The 21,708-nt window shown below is 36.6% G+C and overlaps 1 protein-coding gene across 15 annotated transcripts in view; it reads left to right on the top strand.

Annotated features, from left to right (window-relative positions):
* Positions 1 to 21,708, top strand: part of DNM3 (dynamin 3) — a 542,471-nt gene that overhangs the window by 188,967 nt on the left and 331,796 nt on the right. For 11 of the 15 annotated variants that reach the window (XM_021063635.1, XM_021063639.1, XM_021063643.1 and 8 more), the window contains exons 11-14: positions 1,160 to 1,246; positions 6,248 to 6,318; positions 18,502 to 18,553; positions 19,391 to 19,420. In XM_021063635.1, coding sequence (XP_020919294.1) covers positions 1,160 to 1,246; positions 6,248 to 6,318; positions 18,502 to 18,553; positions 19,391 to 19,420 — 240 coding nt within the window. The remainder of the gene's footprint in view (positions 1 to 1,159; positions 1,247 to 6,247; positions 6,319 to 18,501; positions 18,554 to 19,390; positions 19,421 to 21,708) is intronic. The other 4 variants (XM_021063640.1, XM_021063637.1, XM_021063646.1 and 1 more) reach the window with 1 other exon arrangement.

Genomic DNA, 21,708 nt, shown 5'->3' on the forward strand with positions numbered 1-21,708 from the left:
AATGGAATTATCTTTGCCCATCCTAAGCCATGGATTTACTCAGTTCTCTCCATTTCAATTGCTGTTGTCCCAATCCAAATCCCATTATTTTCCATCTGAATTGCTTCAGAAGCCAGAATTCCTAACAGGTCTGCAAGGATCTACCTGATCTAGCCCCTGTTTATCTTTCTAAAGACCCCCTCACTGTCTGCACTGACCTTCCTTTAATTCTTTTCGTACTCATTGTCCCTGTCCTCCAGCACCTTCATACACGTCTCTGTGATTGGCAAGCTCCAACTTTCTAACAGCCATGCCCACACAACTTTACCCAACTAAGCCCTCTTCCTAGTTAGGCTTCCTTAAACATCCTCATAGCATCCTTTTCTTTTCCTTCCTTCCACTGAAAACAACCATAATTCATTCATTTGGTTTTGCAGACTGATTTTTGGACAATTACCTGCACAATTTAGATGGAGTAAGTGATTGGCATGCACTGTTTCTACAGTTTTGCCAAAAACATGCACACAAAACCATATCTATTAGAGAATTTTAAAAAATGATCTCTGTGGTTCATGGAATGAATCATCCTCAAAAAGTAATGGATAAGACCACGAAGTCTGGAGTCCAGGAGCTTGGATTGGGATCCTGGACCTGCCTGTTTTGAACTGTGTGGTCTTGGGCAAGTCACTTGACCTCTGTGTGCTTTACTTACCTCTTCTGTAAAGTGGAGCTAATAATCAGATCTATCTTTCATGACTGTTGTGAATTTCAAATGAGGTAATTCATGCAGTGTTTAGCACAGGACCTGGAACATGGTAAGCACTCTATAAATGTTTGTCATTATCCTCCTTTTCATCCTAATTTCTGTCTTCTGCATCTTTGAACTTTATTAAGTGCTAACTCTGTACAGCATAGTGCTTGATGGTGTCTGGGTGTCTGTTTTCTTTGTAGGGAATTCCTCTGCTGGATTTGAAGTGTTTCATCTCAGATAGTGTAGTTACTTGTGGTTGTAGTTTGTGGGGTCTCTCCTGTCACTCTGCTTTTCTTCTTTAGGATATTTTACTTCTGCTTATAGAATGGTAATGCACGCCTTTTGGAATATAACATAACTTATCTCTGCTTCTTTTGGGGTGGTATAACTATTTGAGTATTAACACTCAGATCTCTTTTTTCTTGACAGCTGGCAAACTTCCCCAGACTCTGTGAGGAAACGGAAAGGATCGTTGCTAACCACATTCGTGAGCGAGAAGGGAAGACAAAGGACCAGGTGAGGAGAGGTCTTCCCTGGTGAGCAGGGTCCTTGAGGGAAGGTCTCTCCAAGGTTGTCTGGTGGTCTTCCATCCCTGAATGGAAAAAAGAGAGCTGAGAACACCACCACATGTTTATCTTTACTTATTTATGAATTTTATACATGTGTTGCTATACTAACATGTTGTGTTAGTATAAACAAATATAAAGATTAGAAGGATGGCATTTAAAAAGCAGTAATATGAGTTCCATTAATTTTAAAATATAAACAAATATAAAGATTTAGAATATAAATAAAGATTTTAGATGGATGACATTTAAAAAGCAGCAATATGAGTTCCATTAATTTTAAAATATAAACAAATATAAAGATTTAAAATATAAACAAATATAAAAATTTTAGAAGGATGACATTTAAAAGCAGTAATATGAGTTCCATTAATTTTTTATTCAACGCTCCATGTAGTATCATGTGCACCCCTAGCACGTACACACCCTGCTTTGAAAACCACTAATCCAGAAACATACCACATTTTTTCTTTAAGACAGGGCTTCTTAACTTTTAATGGGCCCACAGATGGGCACCAGGATATTCATAAATTCCTAAAATGTTTTGCAAAATGTTTAGTGTTTTTATTTTTTTTCCCTGAGAATGGATAAAGCTGTTCATAACCTTAACTGAAAAAATAAAAATGTGTAGTAACAGCTCTTTTGAACATTTATAACTATTTCATAAATGCTTAAGGAGTGGGACCTTGAAATTGTCTTTGAATCTTTCTGTGAATTTGGAGATTATTTTCAAGTTAAGAGAATTCATTAAAAGAGTTAAGGACTACATGAAAATAATAAAAGCTTCCTAAATTTAAGTGGATGTTTTCTTAGTTACTTATAAAACATTATAATGGGAAACACAAAGGTTTTCAGATGCTTTTCCATTCCAGGACACAGCTGTGAGTGTGACAGCACAGAGAGGACCCTGGACTCAGGCCATATATCTGCCACAAAATAACAGCATGTTCTTGAGCAAATCACTTCTCAGATGGTGATTTTCTCATGTACAGTGTTGAAATGTTGATCTATATGATATCTGAAGTCCACTATAAGATTTTGTGGTTCTTGGGTGAGTTGGAGAGGAAGAGAGGCAGAACTGGGGAAAAGGAGGAAGGAAAAATAGGATTGAGAGAGAGAGACAGACAGACAGATAGACACTAAGCATGGGGAGAGAGACACATACCTCATGCCTCGGAGGGTATGTGCAGGGTTGGGGTGGGTATGGAGGAGAAAGTGAAGAAGTAGGGATGGAGGCCCTGCAGGTTGGGGTGTTTGTGAATGACTGCTAACAATCTGCTGCTCTCTGCTTGAACTTTGGGATTCATTGCTGCTAGTTTTTATCATTGTGTTTTGAAAGTTAACTAACCATTATTCATAGTTTTCGCTTGTTTTTCAACTTTCCCACGCATGGAGTATTCACAAGAGCCAAAAACGGAGAAAATAGGCCTTGTGACTTAGTGGAGATAAACAAATCAATGTTAACTCATGAGCCTGCGAAATCAAGCCTAGGTCCAGATATACAACCTGAGACTAGAAGTTCCCCCCACACCTAATGTCACAGCCACTGCTGGGCTGAGAAAACTTAAGTTCTGGCATCAGCTGTACTTCTGACCTCAAGTAAATAAGATAACTATTTTAATTTGTGTTTTTATCCTAAAAATTCGAATGATAATGTATCCTACTTAACTCTTAGGATCCTGTGTAAAAACATTACTGAGGAAAAAGTAGTATAGTTATCTTTATTTTTAAAATTTAAAAAAAATTTTTTGTCTTTTTAGGGCCATACCTTTGGCATATGGAGGTTCCCAGGCTAGGGGAAGCCACAGCTTGAATCGAAGCCACAGCAACATCAGATCAGAGCTGCATCTGTGACCTACACCATGGCTCACAGCAACGCTGGATCCTTAGCTCACTGAGCAAGGCCAGGGATCGAACCCACGTCCTCATGAATACTAGTCATATTTGTTTCCGCTGAGCCATGATGGGAACAATGTATAATTATTATCTTAATAATCTTTGTCTTCATATCTAAATCAGTTGTTAACTTCATGTTTCATGTTTCACAGTTTTTGCTTTACTGAAGTGACATATGCAAACAGTATTGTAATTGACTCTGAGTTTCAAGTGCTTGAGTTCGAATCCAAGCTCTACCATTTACTTTCTGCGTAAACAAACAATTTATTTAATACTTTTACACTTCAGTGTCCCCATTTGAAAGTGGAGTTACAGCGGTTGTTAACTCATAGGCATTTTGTGAGGAAATAATCCAGTTATAGTTCTTAGTCTTTGTTAATTTTGTTTTTGTTGTTATTCCTAAAGAGGTAGGACACAGTAGATTTCAAGGGAAACTGGACTTTCTTCCATCTGTATTTCTGATATAGTGATTAATTCCTTCCCTAAGTGGGAGTTTAGGGATGGAATGAGCATCTTGCTTCTGTGTGACTATCTCGGGGGGCCTGGTCTAACTGTTAATCAACTGCCTGAAGAAGCTGGTGCTTGCCCCCTCTGACATGGACCTGTGGGGGCTAGTAAAAACATGTCTGTTTTTGGTAATGAGAACATGTCAGTTACATAGATCTCAGATTTGCATTCTGAACTCCGTGCTGCTTTAGGCCATAAGTTACTACTGAAGTAGCTGGTCAGAGAGCGACCCATTTCCTTAGGCCTCTGTACCAGAATTGCTTGAGGTATGCTCGTAGTATTTTTGAAATGGAAGTATTACCAACCTCTGCTCTGGAAACTTTGTGGGGGGAAAATTCTTTAGAATTAAAAATATGGAAAATCATAAATCTGTCTGTGAACTTTTTTCTAAAACAAAGGTTTTTTGAACATGGGTGTGTGCCTTGCTGTTATTCCAGGTGCTTTCATACGTGTAATTGCATACTGAAATGGTTGACTTTGTGGGTGATTACTGCTACCTGGGGTAGCTTTACTTTTCTTCAACTAAATATTCAATAACCGTGACTGAGAAAAGCAGTGAGAAACTCTGAGAAAATGAAAAAAATGAGAAAAAATGTACTGTTTTCCTTTTCATCCCCCACATGCAACGTGGCTTTTTTCCTAGGATGAACACAGACTCCCAGTTTCCAGGAATATGAAAGAGAACAGCCATAGTTGTTATTTTTCTTCCACTTTTTCCCTATACTTCTGTCCAAGTTAATGTGTGTGAACATCCAAGATACCCGTGACAACCTTTGGCAGTGTTGAGAATTTTCTAGATATTTTGCTCTTTATGGTGGCAACAGTTTATTTGTGTTTAAATATTTTGGTTTATTGATACAAACTCCTGGCCAAATGGATTTGGGGTATTGTATTTACTAGAATCTGGCTTTATTATAGGGAGTGTAGAGGCAGTGCCACAAATAATCTAATAATGATCACTCCTCCTAAGTCTTCAGTTTTTTTTTTTTTTTTTTTTTTTTATTAAGAAACAGAACTCTATGAAACTTTTTCATAGAAATGTGATATTGTTGACCCAGTAGTGACTGGGCCTTGACTTTTTGTTTGTTAGTGAGGATGAGTTCAGGGTGATCCATTTATTCTTTTGTGGTAGGTACTCTTGGAACTCACAGCAGGATTTGGTCAGATGGACCAACTGAGATTAGCCATAAAAGCAAAGGCTTAGAGCCCATAGCATTGGGTCGTGAGTGAGAAATAGTGATACTTGGCCACATACTAATTATATGGGAATAAAATGCTCCCTTTAAAGCAACCTGTTCTTTAAGACTAGTAGATAGTTACAAAATGTACAGCCACAAATATTTATTAGGGAGTTCCCATTGCGGCTCAGCAGGTTAAGAATCAGACTGGTATCCATGAGGTGTGGGTTTGATCCCTGGCCTTTCTCAGTAGGTCCAGCATCGCCGTGAGCTGTGGTGTAGGTCGCAGACGCGGTTCTGATCTGGCATTGCTGTGGCTGTGGCAGAGGCCGGCAGCTGCAGCTCTGATTCAGCTCCTCTCCTGGGAAGTTCCTTATGTGGTTGTTAAAAAAAAAAAAAATTATCAGGCACCTGTCATGTGTAGTCATGCCAGATTCTGGGGATAAGATGGTGAACAAGACAAATATAATCTCTGCTTCCTTGTAGCCTATAATCTTTCAGGGAAGCAAAACAAACAAAATACCATACCAATAGTTAATTACATATGTGGCAGACATGCAAAGAAAAGTATAGACTGTAATATGTAAAAAATATACTTATGAAATATAGACTATCTGAGTGTAATGGCATGATCCAGCTGGGTTTAGGTGAGGATGTGGGGTGAGGATCAGGGAAGGCTTTCCTGAGGAGGCACCATCTGTGGAGCACTTTATGGACTATGCGAGTGAATTGTTACAATGAGTGCTATGATGCACTCAAAGGTCACCTTCAGTGAAGGCTATTGATCCTAAGGAGGCTTTCTATTTATTTGTATATTGCCGTTTGTAGTTGATTGATGAGATGCTTCCCCTGCTTACCTAGAGGGAGCTTAAAGAGATAGAAGAGGAGAGGAAAAACAAGAGCTGCTATTGCTCTTTTGTGGCTAATATGTGGTGTCTACAGGGTCAAGAAGCTCTGAGCAGCCCCTCCATGACCTTCTTGCCATATGATTTTTTAAATACACTTGTCTTTTTGAACATCATACCTACATTTCGGGGGAATAGAATAATTCTAGATTTGGTGTTTAAGTTGGCAAAGAGTGCATGCCTAAACGCTATAATGTCATTGTCATCATGTGCATTATGACTCAGATTTTTCACAAAGATTTTTAGTTTCTGAATTTAGAGTAAAAATTATGAGAGCCTAATGAGAAAAATTAATGTAACTTTTCAATCTAACTGAAGCATCCTTTTATTCTTATTTTTATTTTTTTTTTTTAGGGCCGCATCCTTTTAAAAATGAAAGATAAATGATTTGCAGGCAATTACTGAATTTAGTGTTTGAGAATATTTAAGAGGGGTTTTCACTGAAGTGATCTCTTTGACTTATAGGTACTGCTATTGATTGACATCCAAGTCTCCTACATCAATACCAACCATGAAGATTTCATTGGCTTTGCAAAGTACGTGAAACCCTTGATTGTCACACACATTCCTCCTGCTGGTTTGTCTCAAATGAACATTGTGAATTTCTAATACAACCTCACCATCTTTTAAGAGTGTATTCTGTGTCAGGATTAACTCTGAGTTAACCTCCTGAGGAGGTCTGAGCCTCATGGCTGTGGGGTCATACTCTCTGGATAAAAGAGTTGCTTCTTTATAGTGCAGCATGGGAAGTCACGTAACTCAGCATGTAGCTCAGATTCTCACTGTGTTTGGGTGATGATCTGCAGTTTGTGCTTGAGCTTCCATAGATAAGTACTAACTGATGCACATTTAAATATGTTTGGGAAAGAAGTTCCTTTGTGATGCAGCAGGTTAAGAATCCAGTGGTGTCTTTGCAGCAGCAGCCTGGGTCATTGCTGTGGTATGGTTTTGATCCCTAGGCCCAGGAATTTGCACATACTGTAGGCACCACCAAAAAAAAAAAATGTTCAGGAACAATTTCTCGCATAAATTTGAAATAGCAAGCATAAGTCATAAGATACAAGCTATGTGGGTATCTCTAAATCAAAATATAGAAGCCTATATTTATATATTATAAATATAGAAGCCTATATTTACATATTATAAATATAATTATATATTATTTATATATTTTATAAAAAAACTGTTCTTTGTGAACTTTAATGTAATCTTTTTGGATGAACATTCTCTTTTCTATAAAGTATATTTTATATATGTTTAACTCGTATGATATTCTCTCATACCTGTATTCTGTTATATTCTAATATTCCATTGTTGTATTCACAGATATTGTCAGGTTAACATTATTTAATTATTCAAGGTTGGTTATTTATTGTGTGACATTTTTAAGACCCTGAATTTACTATTTTCCCCTAGCCCTTTAGTGGAATCAATTTTTATTACTTTTAAAGAATTCAGATTCTAACTCTAAAATGTATTTTGTGGCATGTAGGTGGTTCCCACTTCAAGTATATAAAATAGTTTATTTTATATAAAATGTAAAGAGGCCTATGCAGTGCTACTTATACTGTGCATTCAAGAACAGAGACAAATTAAAAAAACAACACAATGTAAAACTGGACAGATATAGTTTTAAATTTTGACTTAGAAGAAACAGGTATTTAGATCATGCGATCTAAACTAAACAGTGGCCTAAGGAATTTATAGGCACGTTTTAGGGAGGAAAGTCTCAATTATCCAATGGAAAATTGTTTCATGCTAAACCTGGCCTAACCAGTAGTGTACATACATTTTGCATCCAAGGATTATTACTATTGTGTGGCACATGAGTTTTTCTCAATTGTTTTCTGCCTGTGACTTAATGTGTAAAGTTGTTAGAACACAGCAATGAACAGGTTCCTTTCGTCAGTTGTCTTTAGAGCCACACTGCCCACTCTAACTAGATAGGTGTTTACTTCGCAGACATTTCATGCAGACTTGCACCCCTCTCTTCTATTCCCTATGGCTCTCACTCTCTGCTCATTTCCTTCTGGAAAATCACCAGTGGGAAGAAACCTAGACCTTGATATACCTTCTTGTCCCTAGGCCTGGAAGGGGGGGACCTGAGAATTTCTACCTGGTTTTCAGCATGGTCAGTGAACTCCATGTAGCCTGTGCCAAGCTCTACTCTAGTTGCCATGGGAAAAAAATACAAGAAAAAGAAAAAATGTCTTTTGGAGATTGCCTAATAATTGAGAAGTATAGAGAAACACATGTAAAAATTTAAACTGACACATTCGCCATTTATTTCACTTGCTTCCTTGCGGAATTTAAAAGAAAAAGAAATCCTTGACTTATTTGAAATAACAGGAATGCTGCCTTTCATGTTGATTTTTATTGGTTACAAAAGCCAATTCGATTCTTATAAAAATGTAGCAGATGTAGATATTAACTTGACACCATGACTTAAAAGTGAAAAGTTTGTTGCAGCACTGTCCTGTTGTGGTGTCCTAATTCAAAAAGGAAACATAGAAAAAAATCATAATCACTTTGGAAAGATCCAAGTTTTGAACATGTTTTGCAACCAGAGCTACAGTTTAAATTTCACCCCTATACTCTCCTCGAAATGTTTCCTTCCTAGATTACCCTTTTATTCCTTTTTGAAGATAAGTGGTCCAGAATTTGTTTTCTCCAATAAATTTTAATCTTTTCTGCCTCAGAAGCTGTTGAATCAAAATATTATATTGACTGGGTTTTCAAAGGCATATAATTTTGCAAATGAAAATACTTCAAGCACAGCTCTTTGGTACAGTCTCTCTGTAAGTCCAGTGACTGCCCTGTTTTTCCAGCAGTGAGATAGATGATGAACCTCTGTGATGTTGAGGGACTGTAAGGAAGCATTGTTCAAAATGCTTTAGAAACCCAGCAACTTTGCAAATTTGTCATCAAAACTGCACACCCAAAGTTCATTGTGAAGTACTGGTCTGGGAGTTAGTAGTCTGCATTATTTTTCTAGGGTTTGCCACTGATGAGGTTTGGGTTTTGACAAGTCACTTAGCCTCTCTGTATCTCAGTTTATTGCTCTATCAAATGGAATAATAAAACATTCCCTGTCTTGTATACCTTTCAGGATTGTTGAAAGATCAAATTAACGAAGTTATGTGAAAGTGCTTTTGAAAACTGTGGTGTAGTCTGTAAAAGTGAGAAAGTACCCTTCCCACACACATACACATATGGGAATTTGATTTTACAAGATGCACTATTTAACTTCATTATAGCATTTTTTTAGTGACTAGAGTATGATTGCCACTGAAAGATTTGTTTTTAGTTGTTGATGTTATCTCCAAATGTAATGTTTTGTGCTGAGACTCAAAGGTAAATGTTCTTTGCATTTGTATGCTCAGTTGGAGTACATTTCAGTGTGACATGGGATAATTATGATGATGAAGAAATGTTTATTTCAAAATCACTTTGAGGGGTTGTATTTTTTGTGTGCTTTTAAAAATTAAAAAAATATGGTTGTAGCTATAAATTTTAAAGTTGGCAGGGATGCTGTTTCCATCAAGGAAGAAAAGTCAAGCCATATTTGAAGACAATTATGTAAGTATTTTTAAGTTCTGAAGATAGAAAGTTAGTCTTCAGTTGAGGACAATAAGCGTTAGTCTCGTGAGATTTTTAGAAATTTGCCAAAAGAAGAGGACTGCCCCCTTGAATTTATAGGATGGTGATGTACAGAGTATTTTACACATGTCTTTTTTTTTCAGCTGGGATGACTTTTTGTTCTAAAAATTACCCCCAAAAGGAAAACAAATTGCTAAAATTAGATTAACGGAAAAGTCTCAGAGTAGTGTTCAGATTATCTCCAAATTCTTCTTTCTGCTATTGAGTTTATTCTGCCCTGTTGACTATGTGGAACTTTTTTAATCTCCCAGCTATTTTTGTTAAACATGGACGATAAAATGTGTACCATGTGTCATGTGTCCAAGTAAGTGCTGCTGTGGGCTTGCTCGGAACTTCCAGATTTCTGAAGGCGTGATTTTTTTTTTTTTTTTTCAACTGTAATAGAGTTTCCAAACCTGAAAGTTTAGTATTCCATAAGAAAATGTCAACTTTTCTTTTGACTTAAGGATTTTAATTTATCATTCTTCCCTGTTGGGGGAAAAAAAAAAAACAACCCACAAAACCTACATTCTATTTTTCTTAACATAATTAGGTTTTTTTTTTTTTTTTTTATTTAAGAAAACAAGCTCGTCCAGTTGTTCCTTCATGTACTTCCCCTTTCTCAGTAGTCCTGTTGTTGGAATAGAAAGGCAGGCTTATTAGCTGAATGCCTTGGGAAGTGAACTTTCACATTCTTGTGCTCTTCTCCATTTCCATGGGCACAGTTTGCCTTATTTGTTACTTATGAGTTACTAAGATTTATGCAGTCCAGTGGTTTAAGAGAAAAAATGGGCTCCAGATACACACTGTTAGAATAACATCTCTATGCCACAAGCAGCCGACCAAGGTCTGTTTTTCAATCTGCTGAGTAGGTCTCAACACCTGTTTTCTCACAGTAGAAAGGATACAGTGTACAGATTTCAGTTCTTGTTACATGAGCACCATGAAAAGTCTATGGGTTGTAACATTCCTTATATCTCTTTCCTGATCCTCTGGAATGCCTCCATTACCATTTTACTAAACGCAGTATATGTGAACCTTGACACCAAATTCCAGAACAATCTTGGTCTTTCCCTTTGCATTCTTTTTTTATGTGTTTGTAATACATAATCATATTCCATTAAATGATGTTTCTAGTTTCTGTTCTTACATGAGAATGTTCTTTCTCTTGTGAAGTTAAAACTTAGGTATTAGATTATAACAGGATCCTTCCCTTTTTTGGGGGTCATACCCATAGCATAAAGAAGTTCCTGGGCCAGGGATTGAACCCAGCCACAGCAGTGACAACACTGGATCCTTAATTTGCTACCACAAGGGGTCTCCAATAGGATCCTTCTTTTGAGTCGTTTTTTTGTTTTTGTTTTTGTTTTCTTTTTTTAAGGGCTGCAGGTGTGGCATGCGGAAGGACCTAGCCTAAGGGTCGAATCATAGCTACAGCTGCTGGCCTATGCCATAGCCACAGCCATAGCAACAGCAACACAGGATCTGAGTCAGGTCCGTGACCTACACCACATTTCACAGCAACACCAGATGCTAAACCCACTAAGTGAGGCCGGGTATCGAACTCGCATCCTCATGGATGCTATTTGGGTTTGTTACTGCTGAGTCACGACAGGAACTCCCTTGATTCATTTTACAGTTTAACAATTAAATGCTTCTTTGCCTATTGGGACTGCTATGAGGTAGAAATACAGGATTGAGCAACTTGCAAAGACATCATTAGTATCATTTGTTTAAATAAGATATAAATTCCAATGTTTCAAGTGTTATTTTGAAAATAAGTGGACTTCCACTTTTTCCTTTTATTCTCAAATCTGTTATTTTGAACTTTATCTTCATCCCTAAAATGAATCTTTGGAGATGAGTCATCTTTTTTTTAGAGGCCCCAAGTTCTGCAGCGTTTTCTTGCATAATATTTAGCCTGAGAGGTCACTAAAGATCCTGAAGGGGCAGTCGATATCATGTAGTTTCAACTCCCTTTGGCTTCAATTTGATTGGATGGAGTCAAGCCTACATATGATAAGTTGCACTCTTGGGACTTTCAACAAGTGTTTATAATCTTCTTGGGATAATATAAAAGAATATTCTAAAAGAGTTTCTTTTCTCCAGAGCAGTGCTGTCTAATAGAACTTTCTGAGAAGATGGAACTGTTTCATAACTTGTGCTGTCCAATACAGTAATCACTAGTTCCATATGCCTATTGAGTAGCTGAAATGTGGCTAGTAAAACAGAAGAGATGAGAAAAAAATTAAATTTTAATTCATTAAAATTTAAATTCAAATAGCCACATCTGGCTACCAGCTACTGTATTGGATGGCACAGTTCTAGAATATGGTGAATCCAGCTAATTGCTCTGGGTCCTTTAATGAGCCATACTTTATTGAGAGTTTGGTGGTCGCCTACAGTGGTGGCTACAAGAGAAGAAAAAGGAGGTAACTCTGTTAGCTGCTATTAAACAAACCCCATGGCTGAGGAATATACAGTCAACTCTTCTCTGTCACTGAAGTATGAAAGATGGATTTTCCCTCCCACTGATTTAGTCTGTAGGTTGCCATGTTGCTAGTAATTTCTCCTTCATGGTTACAACTGACATTTCTTTTAATTCCAAGTCTTCTCTACAAACTGAGCCTGGTAGTAGAGGGGGAGGTACACCTTGACCTTTGTCATGGAATCTGCATCTCTTAGGGACTCTATTTCTTTGATTCCTTGATCCCCATTTGGTTTGACTTAGAGTTGGCACTCCTCTTTCTTGTTTCTCACTTCTCTTTCACTTTTCAGCCCACTGTAGTCTTGTTTCTACCACAGTGCTCTATTGAGCCTGCTTTTGGCCAGGACCAAACATTTAATCCATTGGACAACTGAGTCCTTCATGTGACACCATTACCTACTCTTGTTGAAGAGACTTATTCCTTTGCCTCAGTAACCCTCCGCTGTCTCCTGGCTTTGGGCTTTCTTCTCTAGCCACTCCACTCCTTATTTTGGGGCTCTTTATCCTTCAATCATGGTTTAAGAACTACTTTTTTTATCAGCATTCTTCTGTAGACCCTCTTCTTTTCTTACTGCACTGTCCCTGCTTGGTATTATTCACTACGTTGGTTTCGGTTATCAGCTTTATCTGATGCTTCCACATCTGGATCTCCATTCCAGAGTCTTTTCTTGGCCTGTGTACCACATTCAACTACATACTGGTATTTCTACTTGCATATTCTAGGGAAGCCGCAACCCATTATCCCTAAATTAAATTCATCATCTGATTTTATAATTTCTGCCTCTCTTATTACAATTGTTCCCTCTCTCTGTGGGTGGCAACTTCCAGTTGCTTAAACTAGAAAACTGAGTGTCATTCTTTACTCCTTGTTCCCTCATCTTTGTTTCCTTTCATCTTATCATATCCATTTGTCTCTACCTCTATAATATTTTTTGAATTTGTCTATTTCTTCCTATCATCATTGCTACTACTAAAGTTAGTCTTCTTTTGGTTGAGTTACTACAGCAGTCTCCTTGCCTCTTGTCATGTTCTTTCTCATTCCTTCTGGGATTCCTGTTACTTTCAGAATAAAGTCTGAAATCATTAGTGTGGTTTCCAAGGCCCTGTAGAATCTGTCTTTTGTTTACCTCTTCAGCCTATTATTACTATTATTACTATTCCTCTCTGTCCCATCTGCCAACTCTGTGCTCCAGCCAGACTGGCCACTTTTGTTTTTTTACTTTATTTTTTTTTTAAATTGTAGTACAGTTGATTTACAATGCTGTGTTAATTTCTGCTGTGCAGCAAAGTGATTTGGCTGTACATTCTTTTTAATATTATTATCCTATATGACTTATCACAAGATACTGAATATAGTTTCCTGTGCTACATAGTAGGCCTTGCTGTTTATCCATCTTGTATATAATAGTTTATATCTGTTAATCCTAAACATCTAATCCATCCCTCCCCTTTGGCAACCACAGGTCTGTTCTCTATGTCTGTGAGTCTGTTTCTGTTTCATAGATAAGTTCGTTGTGCCATATTTTAGATTCCACATATAAGTGATATCATATGGTATTTGTCTTGCTTTCTGACTTCACTTAGTACGATAATCTCTAAGTCCATCCATGTTGCTGCAAATGGCACTATTTTATTCTTTTTTTGCAGGCTGGCCACTTTTGGATTTTGAAATGTAGCATACTCTTGCTATAGCACATGTCTATGGCACATTTCTTCAAATTATTTCAATTTCTTGCTGCAGATAAACATTAAGAATTTGATTATAAATAACCCTGGTATAAAAATACAATTGTATAAATATTAAGAAACTACCTTAAACAGTGCTAAGTAATCTCACTGGTGAGAAAGGTAGAAATGCCAATTAATGCAACATGCTGTTGGCCATCAGGGAGTTAGAGGCCTGCCTATAATACAATCCTGTTTATGGAATACAGACACAGACCAAGAGGTTGGGGAGTTTATGGGAAGGAGAGATAACTGGAGGTTTCTAAGAAGGCATAATTCAGAAATGATACTTGTTTTGACTTTGAAGGCTGGGCAAGACTCCAGCAGTCGGGGGTAGGGGGGTGTCAAGGCTGTCTGCTTCCTGTCTTCTCTGGTTCAGAGTCAATACTGCCTATTTCAGGAAGGTAATTTTTAATAAAACACTGCTTTGATCATGCTGTTTTCTGGCTCAGAAACTTTGAATACTTTCTGCTGCCTTCAGTGTAATGATCAAATTTTCTGTAATTGGCCAAAATATAGAATTATTGTACTAGGTGGCCTTTAAAGTCATTTATAAACCTGAGTCTATGGTCATGAAATTTTTGCCATAATAGTTTTACTTTCTACAACTTCCCTACATGCCCCATCTTTCTACCTCCTGGATTTTGCTTAAATTACACCATTCTCTTGAAATGCAATTGATTTTCTTTCTCTATTAAAATTGTGCTTTTCTTCAAGTGTTCTATGTAAGTCTCAGATCATATCAGACCAAAATGATCTTTATTGTCTCTGAACATTCAGAGTAATTACTATGCATAGAATTTATTTGATAAATGGTCACACACAACCCTTAGCTGTGGTTTTACTACAATCTTCTATTGCATATGCACATGGACATGCATAGAAACATATGTGCAAAAAATCTTTTTTGAAGATAACATGGATTATTTTTCTTTGAATGTCTTTCACTGTGGTCTTATTTTTACAAAAATTTAAACCTTGTATAGTTTCAAAATCATTATGTCTCAGAGCATTAAAGTAATTTGGTTTTATGTTTTTTAATGTTCTAATGAAGTCTTCCACAGTGACTTGTGTGTAGTACAGTTTTATATGATTAATAATAAGCATACACACACATAATAATATATGGGGTAATTATATCTCACATTTGAAAGGGAAGCACATTTTCTGACATTCTAATACAGCCTCACATGTTTATTCTTATAGAACTTATTCTTCATTATTTGTGTTTTGTATATCACTATCCACATTAAGTAAATTATAGGCTCTGATTACAAGGACCATACCTTATGCATGTTTGTATTTTTCAAGTGCTTTGCAGATATTTGTTACCCTAAAATTTTTTACTTATGTCAAATTAAAATATTATATATAGGTGTGTTTTACAATAGTGCAGAGGTAACCAATTAAGGACCTATCACCAAGAATATGTCCAAAGACTCAAACTAACTTGTAAGTCCTTATGTGGCTTTCTGAGAACACGTTTTTAAATAAGTATTTGAAATACTCTCAGTTATCATTGCATTCCTAAGAATTATGATAAAGGATGTTTTCTAACTAGGCAGCTTATTTTTACTATGTGACTTATGGAGTAACTTTAAGTGCCTAAATACATCATTAAGAGCAGTGTCTTTGGATTTATGGGGCCTGTTGCTGCAAAAAAGATTATTTTTTAGGTGAAAAGTAAAGGTAATTTAGTGTTTGTTCTAATGCTAATATTTGAGATTGGGTTATAAAATAAATCTGTTTTCCCCCCCGAATATTCTTACAAGTGATAGTTCCTAAATATGCATTATTGAGTAGATGGAAATTCTGTCAGTGGATAGTGTCTTCACCTAGTGAATCTCATGAGCTTCTGAGAGTAACTTTGCATCTCAAGGAATCTTGGATCTAAAAGGAACTTAAAAAACAGCTAGTACAGTTCCCCCACCCCTTGTCTCTGTCTCTCTGTCTCTTAACACACACATGTGTTACAGCCAAGAAACTAAGGTCCATTTAGGTCATACTCTTTGCCTAAGGTGGCACAGGAGTCACAGCAATCTCTGTTTCTGTTGCTTTATATTGAGTTTCCTCTCTCTTATGTGATTTTTAAGGGAATCTGTATATAATTTGAAGGCCCCTAGAAATTCACTGACTCCAAAATAAGCACCTGTAGGTCTGCCATAGTTTGAAGTTATCACTAGTAGTCAGTGATTTATTTTAAAATACTTCCTCTTTTAAAAACTCTAAAAATACAAGTATAATGCTTGGGAGATACAGCCATACTCATGAAGAAGACATCACATTTTCATAGTAGTTTTCCCATTTCTTCTGAAAAAAGGGAAAAGCCTGGAGATACTTGGAGAAAGAAAGCATAGGATCTGAAGACTCAGGAAGAGTGGTACTTGAGACACACTGTGAGCATCAGGGCATGGTGGGCAGTCAGAGGGGCAGTGTAGGCACATCAGACGCCTGAGCACAGACAGACACAACCTTCACCTCGTTCATAACCTCACCACAAAAACCTGAATAATTTAGATTTGGATTATATAGAGAAATGGTTGGAAAAAGAGGAATTTCGTGGTGATTAAGGGAATTAAGCATTTAACTGAAGACTAGAAAAATAACAAAAAGAAATGAGGAAAGAAGAAAGAAGCTAGATTCTGAAATTAGCAAATTGAAAAAGAAAGATACACACAAAGTATCTTCAGTTATCAAATACAGTGTGACCTTTCAGCACCCACCCCTTACTCACCCTCAGTTGAAAGTACTTATAGTTTTTTATGAGTTTGAGTGAAGGGAAGCAGCTTCAATACATCATGGGAGATTATAAAAGATTGCCATTTTGAACAGCTCTTCTAAGTGTGGTGTTGAATTCTGACTAGCTGCTGAGCCATGATATTCCACCACTTTAAACAGCTGATAGATGGCTTTATCTCTTCTCTGTTTTAGATTATTTCATTGATCTGCAAAACAGCTTCTATAAACTGCTAAATTACTAGTTAGAGGGCTCAGTATCACTAGTTTTCTCAGAATAACCAAAATAGATTGAGTTTTCTTGTGTTTATATGTGTTTACTCATGGACTCACCAAAAGAAACCCTTCGTTCTTTTGAGGGATAGAGTAACACAGTGCCTAATCGTGAGAACTCGGGGGTTAAATTGTCAGGGTCATGTCTGGCTCTTATCCCCTCTCTGCTCATGTTGTAATGGTGTCAAGCCTCATTGGATTTCTCATTCAACAGATGGTTGTTGAAGCCAACTTTGTGCCAGGTAGTTTCTAGGCACTGTGGATACAGTAGTGAATGAAACAGGCAAAAACAGGCACCCCCTGCTCACAAGAAGCTTTGATTATGGAGAGACAGAGAGAAACAATACACACACACACACACACATAAACAAATCAGCAAACTGTATAGTAGGTTTGAAGGTGAAAGATGACATAGAGAAAACTGGAGCAATATAAAGGGGATGCCAATCCTGGAGGAAGGGAGGGATTCACTTTTGAATAGGTTGGTCATGGTAGGTCTCACTGAAAAGACACACTTGAACAAAGACTTGAAGAAAGTGAGCCTCGGAACCATGCAGATATATGAAGGAAGTGTATGTTTTAGGCTGATGGAGCGGCTGGCATATAAAGGCTTTGAGGTGAGAATATGCCTGGTGGGTTCAAAAAGAAAAAAAAAATCAGTATCACTGGACCTTTCTAATGAATGAGGTGGAGAAGAAGAGGAGGTGAGTCAAAGAGGCAGAGAGTGGGGTCAAGGGCCTTGTAGGCCATTGTAAGAATTTTGACTTTTACCCTGAGTGTAATTGTATTGCATAGCAATAGAGGGTTTTGAGCAGAAGAGTGTCAGGAAACCACTTTTAAAAGTATCACTCTGGCTTCTGTGTTTAGAATAGATATTAAGGGAACAATGTATAAGGAGAGACTAAAGAATAAATTATTGCAACAGTGCAAGTGGGAGATAATACGGTTTGAACCAAGGTGGTAGCAATGGAAGTGGTAAAAAATACTGAATTTTAAATACATTTTAAGAAGTAGAGTCAATAGCATTTGCTGATGATTTGATGTGGAGGTGAGATAAAGAGGAACCAAGGATTTTGGCTTAAGCACTTGGAAATATGGAATTACCACTAATTATGAAGGGGAAGAATGTGGGTGGGGCAGGATTTAGGCAGGACATCATGAATTCAGTTTTGGCAGATTAAGTTTGAATTACCCATTAGACATCCAAGTGGAAATGTTGAATTGTTGAGAACATATATGAGTCTAGAATTGGGGAGTTAGGTCCAAGCTGGAGATGCACTATAGGAGTTTTTAGAATCCAGTGGAATTCAAAGTAATGAGATTATACAAGTTCACAAAGAGTTTGGGACCTGGAGTTAGACTACTTAGTACCAGCATTTGTTTGAGTAATTTTGGGAAAGCCACTTAGCTTCTCTGTGACTCATTCCCTCTATCAGTAAAATGAAAAGACTAATATTACTACTTTACAGGGTTAAAATTAAGATTAAATCATTAATATCTGTAAAGCACTTAGGACATGGAATATACTCAAAAATTCTTAACCATCAATTTGCAGTACAACTATTCTGTACCTGTGGTACGTCATAAATACTTGCATTGACTTATTGTTATTAATGCAGCAATACAGCATTTCTTCCTGTGGTGTATTATTTTTGGTTTGTGATTATTATTAATTGGTTCTACAGGTTCCGCTGAGTTGGTATTGCTTCCAGAATGAAACTGACCTGGGTTTTTTAATATGAGCTCTGCCTCAGTTATGGGTGTATTTTTATTGTCTATATTTTAGTATCTGTTACTTGTTTAGAAAAAAAAAAAACCTATGAGTTTCTTCAGTGCTGCTCTCCTTTGCTTTTCTCAGTGCTCAGCAGAGGAGCAGTCAGGTTCACAAGAAAAACACAATTGGAAATCAGGTAGGAATTGTTTAAAGGAATCAGTGCATGCATGCCCCCCCAAGAATTTGAACTAAATTGCTTGATTGACTCTTTTTTAAAATGCAAATTAATCGTGTGCAAATTTTGCTGGAAATGCAGCTTTTTGCTTTGATTTTGCTTTTAAAGTTTTTGGAGTGAATTGCATTTTTTTGTTTTGTTTTTGTTTTTGCTATTTTATGCAGTTAACCGTATTGATTTATTTTAAATAACTTTTCTGCTATTTGCTCTGCTTTTCAAATTTGACTCCGTGTGTCCTACTTTGCTTGCTTACATTACCCCTAAATTTGACTTAACATCGAATCCCTGAGTCAGTTTAAGGTTAAAATATGGTGAGTAGTTGCATGAGCTTTCTGGTGCTGCTGACTAGTTCACACATTTGCACAGCTTGATAACAGTGAAGGGACAGCTCATAAGGAAGGCAGTTGTTGCATTTAAGATTTAATATCTGCCACACCAAATCCTGTTGGTTAATGAAAACGTTAATTCCTAAGAAGATCTGATCTTTTCAGTTTTTGTGTTTTGGGCTGACCAGCTGTCTCTGACTAATAGCGCTCTGCAGAGATTGCATTAACTCTGACAGTTTGCTGTTTCTTTTATGTTTTATGTGATAATGAATATTTGCATTGTTATTTCTTTTCAAGTCAAAACAATGATGATTTTATAGTTTTTTTTAAATTCAGAGGTACAATTATTGAACAAATTGAAACCTCTGCTCTAGAATTTTTTCCATTGTTTTGAAAGGAGAAGAGGTAATAACAGACTTTATTTTAAAAACTTTTTTTCTGAACTAAAGCATATAATTCTTTGCTATTTCAGGGAACCAATCTTCCGCCTTCAAGGCAAATTGTACGAGCTAAGTTCTGTAAGCTTTACTGTTGCTTTTTCATTTAGCTTCCCAAGGGCACAGTTTGTCTTTAACAGATTAACTCAACTAGCGCTTGCTACTAATTTTTTAAACTTAGATTGTCTTGTCATAACACCCTATCATTGAAATATAAATCCTCTTAAGAGGGTTCATCCCTTCACTGCTAATAACTTGCTGTGATTGAAAGGTATGAACTAGTAAATTCTAAAATGCTGTAATAATAAACTTTTAACACTGTGGGTGCTTTGATATTTCTCTAATTTTAATGAGCCTTAAAATAATTAAAATTATTAATGTCCTTCTTCTCTGTCCTTTTATGCTATGTTGTTATAAGGTGTATGCCTTTCTCTTCCCCTTGTATGATAATATTTCCAATAAATGTAGATGCACTTCTAAAAGGTGGGTGAATATTAAACATCTGATTTTGATGTATCTGTTGACAAATGTATCTAATCCCAATTACTTGTATTTATTTTTTAAATAATAAAACAAAAAGCAAAATTATATCAATTTATAATTTATATGGTTTTACAGCTGAAGTTTTTAAAACCAGATACAATATCGTCACTTAATGGAAGTGTAAAGATACTGTCAAATTATTAACATAGCATTAAAAAAAATTACACTCATTTCAACCATGGATGAAGCAGCCTCAAAGTCTTTCTTCCAGCAATGCTCAAGTTGAAATGAGATTCGAGGTTGGGTCTATTCCCTTCCTCATGATGTTTTGGAAGAAACAAACTTTGGATCTGGATACTCTTGGGTTCAGATTCTCCTCTGTCACTTAGTGGCCATTTGGCCTTGGACCAACTGAAACAGAGTTTGCCCCATTGTATGATGAGAGGAATAGAAAATAACTCTGTAGGGTCATTGTGGGACTGGGAACTAGCCTACATAATGAGGTTTGCATTGGGGTACTGGGTATGTACTCTGTAAAGTGTAGAAACCTTGCTCTCAGGAGGAAGGTGCTGCTTCTTGAAACTTTGGGGAAAAAATATGAAATATAAGAAAATTAGGAAAGTTATAAAATGAGAACAATGAAACTTTTGGGAAAATTAGAAGCCATGGCAAATTATTCTGAAGATTACAATGCCTAGAAATAGGCTGGGTGTGGTGTAATGGATCCATGTATAAAATTTTCCTCATGGCCAGAAGCTTTAGCTCATAGAAGTTTATACTTATTGGAAAAGTAATAGTCTGGTGGCATAAATGCAGACTTTAAATCAGACCTGAATGGAAACTCGAAACAGTTTTCAGTTGCATTGCTTCTAAATGCTAAAATCATGCTACTTGTGTTTCTCTGCCTTTACTTTCACTGAGTACTTCAAAGCCCATACATTATGGAAGTTTTATAACTCAAGATAATAGAATTGGGGTGAGTGTTATAATAGAATACAGATTCCTTTTCCAAAACTTCTGGGGCCAGATGTGCCCTGAAGGTAAGAACTTTCTGGATTTTAGAAGAGTATTTCATGTATCACATATTATGCAATATTCTTGTGGGGTCAAAGGCAGCAACCTGTAATTAAACACATTGTATTTCTGCAGTGAAACAAATGAATAGGTACACTAAGTAAACTAAATGAAAGACATAAATATTTTCAAATCAGGACAGGTTTTGCTGCCAGATTTGTTGTTTTAACCTTTCACTTTGCAAGTAAGAGGTTTATGAACCTGAATATCTTATTTTCCAGAATCAAATCCAATAATTAAAACACAATATAAATAATCCTTTATTGTTTTTTTTCCCTGCTTAGCAGAAATGAACCATAATGACTTGAAACCATTTCTTTATGAATCTGAATAAGTGAGGTTGATTTAGGTTTGTAATAAAAAACAATTTTTGCCTATCAAGAAGCACAAAGCCAGGGAGCCTTGGAGCCCAGCCTGCTAACTGATGTTTGCTTTTATGGTTGGTGGGGTTGAAATATTGTGTACTGCCTTGACAAGAGCTTTATCCATTCTGATATCCTCTTAGGGCTCCTGATTATAAGAGATGGCCATGCTGAATCTGTTATGAAATATTTTAGAAGGGTTTAAAGAAAGATAAATTCCTCTTTAAAGTCTAAATCCCCATTTGTTTTTGTCTGCCTAGAAATTTGTCTTCTTTAGAAGTTTTGCAGGCTGATGTCAACAAATGTATGGAAAAAAAAATGTGAGCACACAATTAGCCTAAAGTTGCACTGCCCAGAAATTTAAGCTTAAACTACATTCATCCCTTATCATATGTGTTTTCGAAACCTATGGGTGTTAAAAGCTCTGGTAGATG

This window comes from Sus scrofa, chromosome 9, assembly GCF_000003025.6.
Source record: "Sus scrofa isolate TJ Tabasco breed Duroc chromosome 9, Sscrofa11.1, whole genome shotgun sequence".
Taxonomy (NCBI): Eukaryota; Metazoa; Chordata; class Mammalia; order Artiodactyla; family Suidae; genus Sus; species Sus scrofa.